This window comes from Columba livia, chromosome 3 (genome assembly GCF_036013475.1).
Source record: "Columba livia isolate bColLiv1 breed racing homer chromosome 3, bColLiv1.pat.W.v2, whole genome shotgun sequence".
Taxonomy (NCBI): domain Eukaryota; kingdom Metazoa; phylum Chordata; class Aves; order Columbiformes; family Columbidae; genus Columba; species Columba livia.
Window position 1 is genome coordinate 104,331,507 of NC_088604.1, and position 14,059 is coordinate 104,345,565.

General features: G+C 40.8%; 1 protein-coding gene across 1 annotated transcript in view; it reads left to right on the top strand.

Moving 5' to 3' along the window:
• ALK (ALK receptor tyrosine kinase) overlaps positions 1-14,059 on the top strand; it is a 339,668-nt gene that overhangs the window by 283,003 nt on the left and 42,606 nt on the right. The window contains exons 10-11 of the mRNA XM_065058665.1: positions 6,305-6,399; positions 7,785-7,928. Of these exons, the coding sequence (XP_064914737.1) occupies positions 6,305-6,399; positions 7,785-7,928 (239 nt within the window). The remainder of the gene's footprint in view (positions 1-6,304; positions 6,400-7,784; positions 7,929-14,059) is intronic.

The following is a 14,059-nucleotide window of genomic DNA, read 5'->3' on the forward strand; positions in this document are numbered from 1 at the left end:
CACTCTAGTCCCTCATTCATTGAGAGTCATTGATGCATATATTGAACAGTACTGGTCCCAGTACTGACCCCTGAGGCACTCCACTAGATACAGGCCTCCAATTGGACTCTGCCCCATTGACCACGACTCTCTGGCTTCTTTCCTTCAGTTACCACATTACCACATATGCATTCATTGGTCACATCCACACCTAGCTCTCTTTATTCTTTGTTCTTATATCCATCCAACAAATGTAGCCTCTGTTGCTCCAATGTGGTCCCACATTACCTTGTTAAAAACAGAGTGAGACTTTAATGTCCCCATTGATGCTCTTCTGCCCTGTATTGTTAGCTATTGCTGCTTCTGTCCTGCTTTTGAAATAAGAGTTATTCTGCTGATGGCTGATGGCTGTTCTTTTCATCTGAAAAGGGGGGCTTTGGTGACAGTGTGTGCAGAGTATCTGTGACAGTTTTTGTACGTGTATATATTCAGTATGGTTGCCTTTAATAACACTTTTTTAAATCTCTGCCTTTATTATTGGCTATTAAGTAACTTCCTGCGTGACAATTCTGTCCCTGTAACTGAGTTTGGTTAAGATGCTTGTATTTCTCCAAATAATCTCATTCCACCTTAGTATATCTTTTATCCCAAATAGTAAGTATTCCTTTGTGAAGTGAGCTAACAATGCATCATTTGTAACAGAGAAGTTAATGGGAACCTGAATGTAATAAGGGTTAGTGACCTGAAACTTCTCCATTCTGTAAGTACCTCGATCTCAAGCAGGTTCAGCTGTAATTATTTTAGCTAGGTAGAGAGAGAAATCACTTCCATCAGAGGCGAAACATTACGAGATATGAGATGGAATTTGTACGTATAGGCATGCTGTGATCGTGTCACTGTGTGGAGGATTCAGTACAGAGGAGATTAACATTCAGTCTTGGTTAATAATCCCTATCTTTATGATAAAAAGAAAAAAAAAATAGTGATTATGAGCTTTTCTAAAATAATGGCATGAAGACAGCTGCCTGAGTCTGGCTAATGGAAACATGAAATGTCTGTGTGAGCCAGGGACAATATTTAGGTGGAATTTGGAGCTGTTACTGAAGGGATGGAGCTGCAAAATTTGCACAAAGTCAACTTTCTGAGGTCTTCAGTTCAGGGAGAATGGTTTTTATTTCCTTCCAAACAGAAGAGGACGTAATATACCCTACAGCTAACATTTCTGTGTGATGAAGACTTAAGAATAGGTGACATAAGCAAAACAGTTTGTCCTCATGGAGGTTATACCAACATAGCTATAGAAGTATTTTCATATTTTTAGCTCTATATTTCCCTATGTAAATAAGCCCCAGATATTTTGGGAGGGAGCCAGTCTTCTGTTAGGATCAAGGAAAAAAAAAAAAGAAGTGAGCAAAAAGAACCAACTGAACAGAAAATCCTGGATGATGTGATGAAGATCAAATGCTGACCACGCTGAAATAAAAACCAAGATTTAAAGATCCTGAGGAATGGAGAAGATTACAGCCCAAAAGCTCTGATGTTATCCTGTTTCTGTCAACTTTAACTGACTTGGAATATGCTTGGTCCTACCTTTCATGGAACTGCTCATCTAGATTCAGATTTCACGGTCTGGGCCAAAGAAACAAACCAAAAAGCTTACTTGTTATGCCTTTGGTGCCATTTCTAATCTGTGACTGAAATATTTAATCAGTAGTCACCTCTGAGTGGTTTTTGAATTTATGTAAAACTTGTATCCTTCAGACAGCCTCACTGAGGTTCCCCAAGGGAGAGATTTGAATTAGGTTTTTTTTGTCCACCTGGTACAGCAATTCCCATCTGCCTCAAAGAGATATGAAAAAAAACCCAGAAGGCCTTTGTATGAGTTGTATTCAAAGCTCAGCTGACACTCTGAGCGGTGTAACTTGCACTTCCCAGTTATCATACATCTAAGGAACATTTTTTCTAGCTGTACTCCTGGGGTCAAGTAGGACAAAAGAAGAGACAGATAAGAAGTAATTTCCACCAGTCCTCACATAACATTTTTTTTCTAATATCCAAGCCATTGAAGACTTTTGTAGCAGCCATATTTTCGTTCCTATGAAGAAATCTAGCTTAGAAACACAGATTTATCTGATGAGGAGTTGGGTTCCATGTGAGGAAGTTGCTGGGATTTATTAAGCAACAAAGTCACGACAAACTTTCCAGGACTAATCTTGCTGCTCCTGTGTAATTTCCTTCAGGAATGCCCTTTCATGGCCATCCACCACAGCATCTGTGTTCGCAGTGTGTCTTTACAGTGCTGTTGACCAGTACCTGTGCTGTACAGGTGCCCCTTGAAGTACTGGATGTGCAGTCATCGTACCCCGCTTTGATCTGTGCAAAAATGTCAGTGAGATGTTGTCGCCTCCACTGTTAGAGTCACTGCAATAACAAACACTTCTGGTGTGTCCATATCAGCTTTCACCAAAGTCAAAGGGAGTCATTTCATTGATTTCACAGATTAGACAGAAAGAAAAAAAAAAGGGGCCCGGGGGGGAGGGAGCAAGGGAATAAGATTGTCTGTGAGGTTTTTTCCATTTCACTGGTGTGTGACATTTCCATCTTCAGTTTTGATTAAGTTTCTCTTAATTAGCCCATTAAGCTAAAAACACCAAAGCTAGTGATTGAAATGTTGGATAACTGATGATCTTGTTTCAATGGAACCTGAAAGACATCATATTTCTAAATTAATAGTGGCATTAAACTGGAGAAGAGAAAAAGATGAACTATTTGTTGCAGAAGTGCTGGTCTCAAGAGAAGATTTATACAGAAACTTCATTCATGTTAGAAAAAAAAAAATCGCATTAATAGACAACCAGAGCAGCACCGATGGTCCTAACAGTGTTTGGCATTCACATGATTTTTCTATTTTGGGGGCATTTCTGTCATTTTTTTCATCCCCAGTGAACTTCAGAAAACTTCTGAAGTGTTCTGGTCCCAGTGCTCCTGCAGGTGAGATCAGCATGGCTGTCACTTCACTTGAATGAACTGCAAATAAAAAATGCAACCTGTTGTGTTCTTATATGGGCACGTTAGATGGCACTCCGTTCAATGACGGAAATACTGGTTTATATCATGCCTTTCTCTTCTTAGGGGCTGAACATTTGATAATTCTTGTAAGAACAACCCTTTGTTGTCTGAAAAAGCATGACATGCACAGCGCACCAAAGGATAACACCTCAGGGCACGCAGCTTAAGTTCTGTGGAGGAAACTGCCTAAAGCTATTTTCAGATGTATTTAGTTGCCCGGTACAAAGAAAGACACATAGTAGTCTTTGCAGAAGTATCTGTCTCTTCTTTTATGCAACCTGAGCTAAGGACTGCAGAAGTGGAGGGTAGACACATCTAAGAACTGCTTATTTGTCTTTTTCATTCATTTCCCAGCCTCAGCTTAGCACCTTACAAACATAAGTACACATCAAAATGTCCACATCTCCAAGCGGCATTTAGTGTGTACCCCCAGAAAACAGGCTGAAAATGAAATGCATCAGAGACTCAGTTCCAGTGGTCCCTTCCATGCAGCGCCAATGTTCAGTGTGCGCAGGGCACTGATTTGCAGACACAGCCAATTGAAAGACATGTAGCTGAATCCACTTCCACCTTATCTCTTCCTTGGGGTTTCAGCAACACACAACAGAGAGGGAGAAGCTTCTGCTGAGCTCCAGCCTGTAGTTTACAGCCTAAGGTAGGTCCTGGTTCTCCATCACATACCAGATTGTGGTCTGTGGTGGTTCAGGACCTGTTTCAGGTAAGGTTCAGTCATCACTGCTGCTGCCACAGTAACTTAGAGGGAGAAGTAGATCAGAGCCCCCTTTGTCTGTCCAGCAGCTGTTGCTTAAGACTCACATGGCATGTCTGGAACTGAACAGCTTATGTTTATGCTAAAGCTTGTAATTCCATTTGGAGTGTTGTGGGATGTCAGCCATGGAGCAAACGGAGGGAGGAGGCAGGGGGAATAAGTACTTTGAAGCCAGTTTAACATCCAATGATTTTATGTTCCTTCCAGTTCTCCTCCTAGACATACCCGCAGTGGGTTTCAGGTATACCAGCTAAGAACTGTGGGGATTCTAGCAACGTCAGACGGTGCCTGCACTTTGTATGAATTAGAAAGTCAAAGCATACACTTCTGTGGTCTCCAGATTTGTTTGGATGGAGATGCTACCTTTTGAGCTAATAATGATGCATCATTTAGCAAAGAAAATTATGTCTTGCTCTTTGGAGTTTCATTTAATGCTAGGGATACTCTTCCTTCACTATATCCACTGTTCTTTGTGTCAATCACCTGCTTTTTCATAGCAGTTGCTCATGTCTTTAGAATGTATAAAATCCATTTTAGAAAAGTCTCTCCATATGTCCAATGCATATCTCCAAGAAGCAAGACATTTCAGTATTGAAGCATTATTGTTTTACTTTACCAGAAATAAAGAAGGAGGAATGTAGTTACTATATCAACTCTTTTCTGTTGTGAACAGACGGTGCTGTGTTCTCAACCCTTTTGCACCCTTCAGGGACTGCTAGGTTCTTTTTTCTGTTTGAAGCTTTTGCTTTGGTCGGGTCAGCTTTTCTCACTGTGTCCCCATCTGTAGCTTAAAAAGAACATCAGTTGCCGAAGAAGACAACACTTCAATATAGGTATCCTCAAAAGGCACAGATATCCCAGGGGTCTGTTTTAGCTTATGCCAAACCTCACTGTCATCACTGGTGGTGAAAGCTGCACTGTATTTCAGAACAACATGGAAGATGATTGTGTTTGTTGACAGAGTCAGGTGGCTGAAGTAGTAAAAACCCTCATTGAAACACATCCTGTCCCAAAGTAAATGCACATATAAGCAGAGAAGATTGACTTGAATTTTGTTTGGGGGGAATTGGTTTGCTGGTAAAGGAGAGGTAGCTTTTAAAAACAATAGGAGACAACAAGGCATGTAAGAATACTGGTAGCAGACAGAAAGCTAAGAGAAAATATTTTAGACCCATTACTATTCATAAAGGACTAGAGTCTGCGAGAAGAAAAAAAGTCTGCTGGTGTTTGAATTCTTACTGCAGTGAAGGTATGGGATTTCTACAGCCTTTCTAAATAAATAAGACTGCTCCTCAAAAATACCTTTTTCTGTCACCAGTTTCTGGTCCAAACTGGAACACCTGCAAGAATTCGCATTCATGGCTCATATGTAGAAGAGCAGAAACTATCAGCCACAGATCCACAGTAAAGTGACCCATGAATGGCTTAACATCTGGTGGTGTAAAACATCAAGATACAACAGAGAATGAGGTTTAAGTAATATTTCGTGTTCTCTGCAGCTTGTTCTACAGCATATGATAGTTTCATGTTTTTATAGTCTTGGTGCAACTTCTCAGCATCTTATCTCATTTCTAGGCCACGGTTGACTGCTTTTAGAAATTGTTCTCTTTCCTAAGCAGAGTATTATGATTTTATGTGGTAGATAGGAATTGGGAGAACATGAACTTGCTAAGCTAAGAGAAAATCTAAATCCATGAGTGCACTAAATTAATGCATGGCCAATATAGTATTAGATTAGAAGTGTTTGATTGTGGGTTATTTTTGCTCTTCCTGTTGACTTGTTATATCACTGAGGGTGAATTTACAGTGATCTTTTTTCTGGTCGTGTACAAGCAGCAGAACTTCCTGGCAAAGGCCAGCTGAGAGTCTCGAAGTGATTTAAGGCAAATTTGCTCAGCTTCTACAAGGAGATAATGAGTTCTGCTCCTCCTATGGACCACCCGGTGTCAGGTCCTCCCTTTTGTGGCTACCAGGACTGTCAGCCTTTGCCTCATAGACAGTGGATCCGCACCAAATACTTTCTCAATTGGTTTCAGCCTTTGATTGCCAGTTCCTTTTAGAAACTCAAAATGATTTCATGAGCCCCAATCTAGTTATTTTTATTAACACTTTAGGGTGTAAATCACTTGTGAGAATAAAATCATTTAGATGTCTGTTTTGTTGGTTGGTTGGTTGGTTTTTTGTTTGTTTTTTTTCCCAGAAGCTAGGGGACTTTCTGGCACCCACACCCATGCTTACACTTGCTTCAGGCTGTATGCCTCTGGAGGGAAGATGGGCTGTATTCTTTTTTCAGTCTACCTGCACTCATGTACAGCTCCCCTCCTCAAATCACCTTGCTTATTAAGGGTGAGGATACTTTCTCTGTCAATTTAGTATTTTTTTATATGAATTTTTTTTTTCTCCATTCTAAAACAGCTTTAATTGTGAAGAGTTTTGAGTTTCATCTCTTTTAACAGAATTTAATCCCTGTTCTCCCAATCTGTACAGGTTTTGGTTTCAGATCATCGCTTCGTGGGAAGAAGGATCTGATGCTGTTATTGCTTTTGACAATGTCTCCCTTAGTCTGGACTGTTATTTAACAAGTAAGTTTTCCTTTTATCTGCAAGTGACTTGTCTTTTATTTGCCATGTAATTGAAATTTTGAAAGGGGCTGGAACTGTGGGGAAGGGATTTGGCGTTGTTATCTTCAAAAGACTCTTGAAATGTAAAGGCATGTTTCAGAAATAACTGTGCTTAGTTGGAGGAGGCCATTCAGATGCAGACCTGATTTGTGGAGCCGACCAGTGAATGGGTTCCGAGCTTGGCAGTAGATGGGTTGTAAGACATATGGTGTGGGAGCATCAGCTTCCAGCTGAGACAATAGCATTGCCTCTCCACCCAGGCTGATGCGGAAGCCAGTCTGTGATTATAGAGTTCCACATGACCAGGTCTGCTGTGTGACAGTTATCAAAATGAATGACAGTTGGTCTCTGGCTAGGGGAAGACTGGCATCCTGTGATTGACACTAACTTTCCAATAACATTGGGCACAATACGCCAGTTAAATTAGAACAAGCTTATTTTCTTTGGACTGACATGCATTTAAGTCTGAATCAGAAACTAGGATCTTCAATCTCTCCTACTCTTGGGAAAAATTTGGATTCTGATCCAGACTGTGTGACTAACTGGCCTCTAGAATGTGCCCAGTCTGTACCTCAGCTGCCAGATTTCACCCCATTTAGATTTTTATTGAACATTTGTGTCTGGCTCATCTTTCACAGTCTCATGCATAGTGAATTGGTTAATTTGTAAATGTGTTCAATGATCTGTCAGTCTGTACCTCAGACGAACAGCTTACATGAGGATTGGTGGATTGCTGCTCTGAACATATGAAACTTCTGCGTTGTGTTGAGCGGTAAAACTTGCCTTCTTTCATCTCTTAGGCTTGACGCTACAACCTGTGTTCAGATCGGAAACATCTAAGCCACTTCCTCATCCAACAGCAGTCAGAATGTTTCGTCTGCTTTGTGTTACATTAATTTGCACTGTCTGGGGCTGTGAGTCTTTCCATTTACGCAGTGATACCCCTTGGTTTCTGTACATAAGTACAATGTACCTCAGGTTCCAGCATTGTAAAGATGTCTTAAGATTAGGCTGTAATTAAAAAAAACCTGCACATGCTTTTTTACTGGATAAAAGAAACTTTCTAGCAGTTTCTAAAGATTGTGTTCTGTATTTCTGCTTTGTGTCTTCATTCACTTGCTACTTTTCACACCACTCATTCCTGTTTATTTTTCTTTTGTCACAGTTCCCATAACAGCAATGGAAAGACAATCTGCCCTTTCCTTTTAATAGTGTTATATCCTGTGGCTGCAGGCTCTTGTTCTCAGCAGAGAAGCCTCCAGCCCTTAATTTAGCTCCAGTTTTGGATTACGCACTGACTCAGCCGCCCCCCGTGATAAACCAGTCTGTGGCTTCTTGTTTTCCAGTTAGTGGAGAGAAGACACCTCGAGGTACCACTCCAGACTCAAGCAATTTATTCACCAGCAGAGGCAGCCAGAAGAAGTTTGGATGGGAGCAAAAGCTTCTGGGAAATCTCCAGCTCAACACTGCCCCCATTTCTGGTCCAGCAGGTAACTGTCTGGTCTGAGAAGCATTTTCAGACAGCAGAGATTTGCAGCTAGTGCAGATTTCAGTTAGATGGGGCTGAATGCAATATGATTCCTTTTTTCTTTTTTAACCAAAGCCTTTGTTTGGAGCTTTTTGCAAGTCCCTTACAAACGTAACAAAACAAGCTGTAGAAAGCAATTACTTTTAGCTGTTAACTGTACCTTGGATTTTGATTGCAAGCTGGTGAAAGAAAAAACAGAGGGAGCCTCTTCTTCAAGTGAAAAGTGCTTTTAAACTGCAAGAAAGGTTTGTTTGGTGTTGTGGTCATTTAAAAATAGGCAGGAATCAAAGCGAAATGTCCAAATTGGCTGAGTCCAGCATGTGATAACCTGAACACCCATCTCTAGTTAATATAGGCTTGGTTTGAAATAACACAGTTTTGCTTTTTCAGTAACATTTTCATTGCCCATTTGAAAGAGTACAGTATTGGACTTTGTTTTAAAATGTGATTTTTAATTAGATAGAAATGTCAGTCATATATGGTCAATGTTATTTCATTTTTCCTTGTCCCCTAAGCTCCCCTTTTCAGCTTAACTGCAGTGGCATGGGGCCAACAGATGCAAGAGTTCCATTTCCTCCCTTTCAGATCACTGTTTCCCAAATGTTTGTCTCTTCCCTCTCCCATGCTTGCCACACATTCAAAATATCTGTTTTGAGCCCTACATTTCTATTTAAATGTGCTTCCTTTCCTTCCCTCTTCCTTGCCAGCTTTTCTTCGTGGTTTGAATCAGGTGTCCACAACATCCAGCCTATCCCGGGGAGCAGGGCTGACCATGGAAATGAGGGGTGATTACACACGAGATGAGCACTTGCTATAACTACCACCCTCAGCACTGTGTGCAGCTGTTTCTTCTCACTTAGGGCTAGGTGGTTACCTGCCAATTTGAAATACCAGCCCTTTTAAGGTAGAGCTGTGGTTGGTATATTCCTCCATAAGCCCAGGGGTTTCTGCCTACTGTCTCCTTCCCACTCCTCCATCTTGGAAAGACTTCTTTGAGTCAGTTCTGTTCATGTTTCACTTTGCTACCTGCAGCATCCTGTTGAAATGCGTGAACTAGTGACATAAGCTCTGACAGCAACAGCAGTCTGGTCAGCGTGGTCAAAAGCTCCACACAGTTTTCAAAGCCTGCCTGAAAAGCTGGGTGTATTAGCCCACTGCATGCTGCTGCAGCAGGGTTGCTGCTGGTACTTGAATTCTCTTGTGAAATGAGCTCTGACAGTGGAGGCCAAGAGTTGCCATCAAGTGGAGTTTGTTGATATTTTATATACCAAGCATCGTACAGCAAGAGAAGTGCAGGAGCACTGTCAGGAGTCTTGGAAGAATGAGACAGAGGGAATGAGCCTGTATGGGGGGATGCTGGGCTGGGTGGGCCTGTACTTCAGCTATGAAGGTTGTGTCTAGCTCTGTTGCAGATGTTGTGTATGAGCTTGGGCTGGTCACAAAGGTGTGATTTCCAAAAAGACCCTTACATGCTCTTTGCAGATCCTTTGCAGTCTTCCATTCAGTATCTGTGTCTCCCTTCCCTGCCTGTAAGTGGAAGCCCCTTTTAAGTGTTTTCAGTATTGCTCTTGGGTCAGTGATCTTGTGGCAGGATGCATACACAGATGTAGATTATGGACTTCTGACTGACTTCCCTTAACAGTATTAGTGCTTAGGTGGTGATGTAGTTCCCCAAGGTAGCTGCACATTTCCTTTCAGGGTACCTACTGGTTTAGTAACACAATAGCTATTAGGTCAGGTTCTGATTAGAGAAGGGCCTGAAGTCTGGATGCAAAGTTAATGTAAAGTGGCTGTGTGGGTGATAGGCTAGAAATAGGCTGTAGGTTTCTTTGAGAATTTTGGTACTTCCTACTTTTCACTAGACCTGAAATAATGGAATATCATCTAGCTTTTCTGCTCTCTGTCCTTTCTGAGGAATGCAATTTAAAGAAAAGCTTGGATAGTAGAAATAATGGGAATCAAATTGCATGGGAGTAGAAGGTCACTGAGGTATTTTGAGCAATTCAAATAATTTGTTATGACCTTGGGGTGAAAATTCAAGGCAATTCCTGTGGTATCTAAGACAACTTGTCTGATTTCTGGGCTTGGCCCTTGGTCCTGTTCATGTTCTGTCTAAAATTGTCTCCAGCCTCTGAGGTTTGAAATCACTCCTACAGTAACTTTCTACTCTTTGTACCCCCAATGTAGACAGAGCAAAAATCAGAAAAACTAAGCTGCAGCTTCTTGCAGTGGGAAGTCATTGCATTTCTATGGGTCTCCACAGCACAGAATCACCTTCTTCCTGTGTGTTGCTGGGTCCCTGCTCTCAGTAAACACTGCAGATGTTTGGTCCGTGGGCTATGCATTTTGCCCAGCTTTAATCTTGTTTCTCTCTGCATCCTGTAATGCATTTGAGAAACCTCAGGCCGAGTCTGTCAAGGCCTTTGCTTCGATCACCACATATTTACTTTTGTGCGAGTGAACCAACAGCATCAGTGCCATCCTGAAGTCCCAAAGACTGTATTGACCAATATGAGCTCATCCAAAAGTAGTTACAGCTAATGTGATCTTTGGCTTGTGTGATGGATCGTAGGCTATAATATTTCCTTCTTAAGAAATCATATTAAAACAAAGAACTTTGTTCCTATAGCTGAGGAGACAACAGGATAACAAAATGCCCTCCCCAAGTCCCCAAGCCAGCTCAGCCTACACAGCAGGAAGTACAATTTGAAAGACAGGTACCACTTCATTTACATGACAGTAAATCCAAAGAAGCTCCATTACTTCCAAGGGCCTCAATTTGTTCCTTCGTAACTGAGAACAACCTCATACACGCACCTGCTAGCTTTGCTTGGAAATGCATTTTCAGCAAAAGCGATAGTCATCACCACCAGCCTCCCTGTCCACTCTGTTCTTAGGCCCTGTACCCAGTGAATTACTTCTTCAGCCTTGCCATTTCTTACCATGTCTTGGTGTGCCTCTGGGAAATGTATACTGAAGGTTCAAAAGACATAACGCAGCCATGCTGTGAAAGAGCCTAAAGCTTCCAGAAATCTGTTAACCACTGTCACATGTCACACATGGAATGATGAATGCTCTGTGTAGAGAAAAAGACCCAACATTGCTACAACTAATGTGGTGGTGTTGCTCTGTCAAGTTTCTTGATGATGACCAGAACCAACACAGAAAAATTCCTGTAGGTTTCAAGTCACACCGTTAACTTGCGGTGCAAGTTGGCCATTAGGCAGATGATCACCAAGCAATGCAAATGCTTTCCTTTTCAGTTAATTAATGACGTGATATTGCTGACATGCCAGCTTCTTGCTGAAAGGTTGCAGGTGAAATTTGACTCAGAAAGAAGCCTGTAAAAAGGTTGTAAGAAAACCTGTGTATACCAGAAGGTTGAAACGTCATGTGGAACTAGGATTTTTGATTGAAATGGTTAAATCTGTGCACTGTTTATTTTTATGTAAACCAAGCTTACTTTGGCTTTGTTTTTTAAATTTATTAGGTATTAGCGTAAGTAAAACAGAAAGCTGCTCAAACCATAGCATTTTTCTACAGGGAGTTTAACTACCAATTAAAAAGCCAATTTATATCAAACTAATGCAATTTCCTTCTATAGACAAGGCCAGAATATGGGAAATTCAGGCAAATAAAGATACAGTGAGCAATAATGAGGAATTCTAGGTAAACAAATTACTATCATGGAAACTGGAGAAGACAAAATAGGATTCTCAGTAGGCAAAAGGAGATAACAAGACACAGAGCAATCAAGCTTTAATTAAACATTTCTGGTGCTTCTGAATAGGCTGCAAATGCCATGAGGATAGCCTCTCTTTTGATGTTTCAGCTTCTCATCTGTCCCACTGACAACTTACTCATGTCAGGGCACACAGAACAAAAATGGTGTGTTGTGAAATGTACAAAAATATTAACCTTTTTTCCCCTCAAGTCTTGCGTTATTTTGTCTCATCTGATCTGTGTATCCACCAGCCATTGTGTGACCATGGTTTCTTGCATGGAAACTGTCATCAAATCATTTTCTCACCCAGACTGGATTGCTGTTTTTCTTCAGCTCCAGTCTCTTCTTCCTTGCAATACTTGGTCGTTGCACAGATTTTGTCTTTTGCATCAGGGAGAGTCCTCTTATGAGTACTCACATAGCTGTTTCTCGGAAGAACTCTGAGTCACGTTAGTTAATCAGATGAAAGAGCCGAAAGGAACAGCGGAGTGAGTATTAAGTAAAAGTAAATTACATTTAGTTGCTCTTTGTGTGCAATTATACTAACTGAACTGTTGGCATAATGCAATAAAGGTATCTGCAAAATTGTATTTTTGTATTAAGCATCAATTAACACAGTGAATAACAGCTCAATACCCTCCTCCCAACAAAAGTAGCATCCTGAACAGTAACAGAAAATGTTCAAAGATGAATGGTGAGATCTCAGATTATATAGGCAAGAATTTCCTTCTTGCGGTGTTTACATTCACTTTCTCTATAGGATTGAAAATAGAAAAGGTGCCATACTGAAAATCAACATGCAACCAGATCCCAACATATCAAGTTGAATTGACATAAATGCTCTCCAGAGTTATTCATACAGTTGGAGTAAACAGGACCTAAATTTGGACCTAAATTTTAAAGCTGTCCATTCTTAAGAACAGCAGTTTAAATTGTGCAAAAACTGCTGTAAATCTCAGGAAAGGTTTTGAGATAATTTTGCCACCTCCACCCAACTTGGTCTTTATTATCCAACACACATTTCTACTAGTCTTTGTAATTGTGAACACACAAATTCCAAAAAGTTAGCAGCATGTCTCACTTTATGGAAGACTCCTGCTAACTCTTTAACCAAAACATAAAAGGTAAAAGAAATTAGTTTTCTTAATGCTGCTATAATAGTTTCTGGTCCTAGAAGATACCAAGAAACAAGCAATTCTCAATGCTGTTCAAAGTCAGCAATGCCCTTGCCCCATTCTGTTGACCACAGATTCTTTCCTACAGAGATGCCCTGATAGTGTTCCCTTTGTATGGACACATAAGAAAAAGCTTTGAGTATTTCTTTGAAATGATACTTAGGATCAGTCTGGCATACATTTGTCGTCACTGCAGGTGCTCCTCTTGTTGGACTCAAAAACATGTCCAGGTCTTCCATTGCTTCCCTCATTCTGAAAATGGAAAGACAGAGGTAGAAATAGTAACTCCATAAATAGTCGAAAAAACAGGGTCTTCTTAGTCTAACCGTACCTGTGTAACTCATTCTGGTATTGCTGGCAAGACTCACTAATTTCTTTGGTCATCTTATATCCCATTAATGTCATAGTATAGACACATTTGTACATTTCCAGTTATTTTAGGCAGAAGAAAATGTATCTAGGGGGTGACTCTGTGCAAAACCTCCACTTCAAGGCTCCACATATTCTTATGCATGGGGTTTTCAGAAAGATCTGTCATCTTTATTGCTCGAAGAACAGGTTCAGAGACTGTGATTGTCAGCACAACCTAGTTCTGCCATTTACCATTATCATTCAAACCCCTGTCCTGCCCCAGTAATCTCTGACAAACTTAATATTGGAAAAGGTAATAATCTCAAATTACTGCTCACAGGACACTGTTAACCCAAAGAAAAAATTGAGAGGTTTTTCCTTCTTTACATCACTGAACATGTTTTTTATATATGCTTGTAGTATATTTTGCCTGCAGCCTACCAGCACAGACCAACCCTGGACTGATGGGTAATGTATGACTGAGATTGCTTATGCACCAAGTAAAAGGTGTCACCCTCCACACACACCATGATGCTAATGGCAGCCGAATGTTGGTGAAGGTTAAGATGGGCAATTTTCTGTAAGCCTCTGATTTCTCATATTGGCCAGATATTGTAAGGGAGCTTGTGAAATTTTTATAAATCGATGAAGCAACTATTCAGCTTGTTCATGTCATCAAGTTTGATTCCATCTGCCTTGGAGGAAGAAGTAAAATGAGCTTCCTGAGGACAGCTAACAGAATTGTCTCCAGAAGTTTAGTCACCAGAGTTCTTACATCCCTGAAGCATGAGACCCTGTAGCCCTTATTAATGGGTTTTTTTTACTCTATTGGAAGTAGGAATA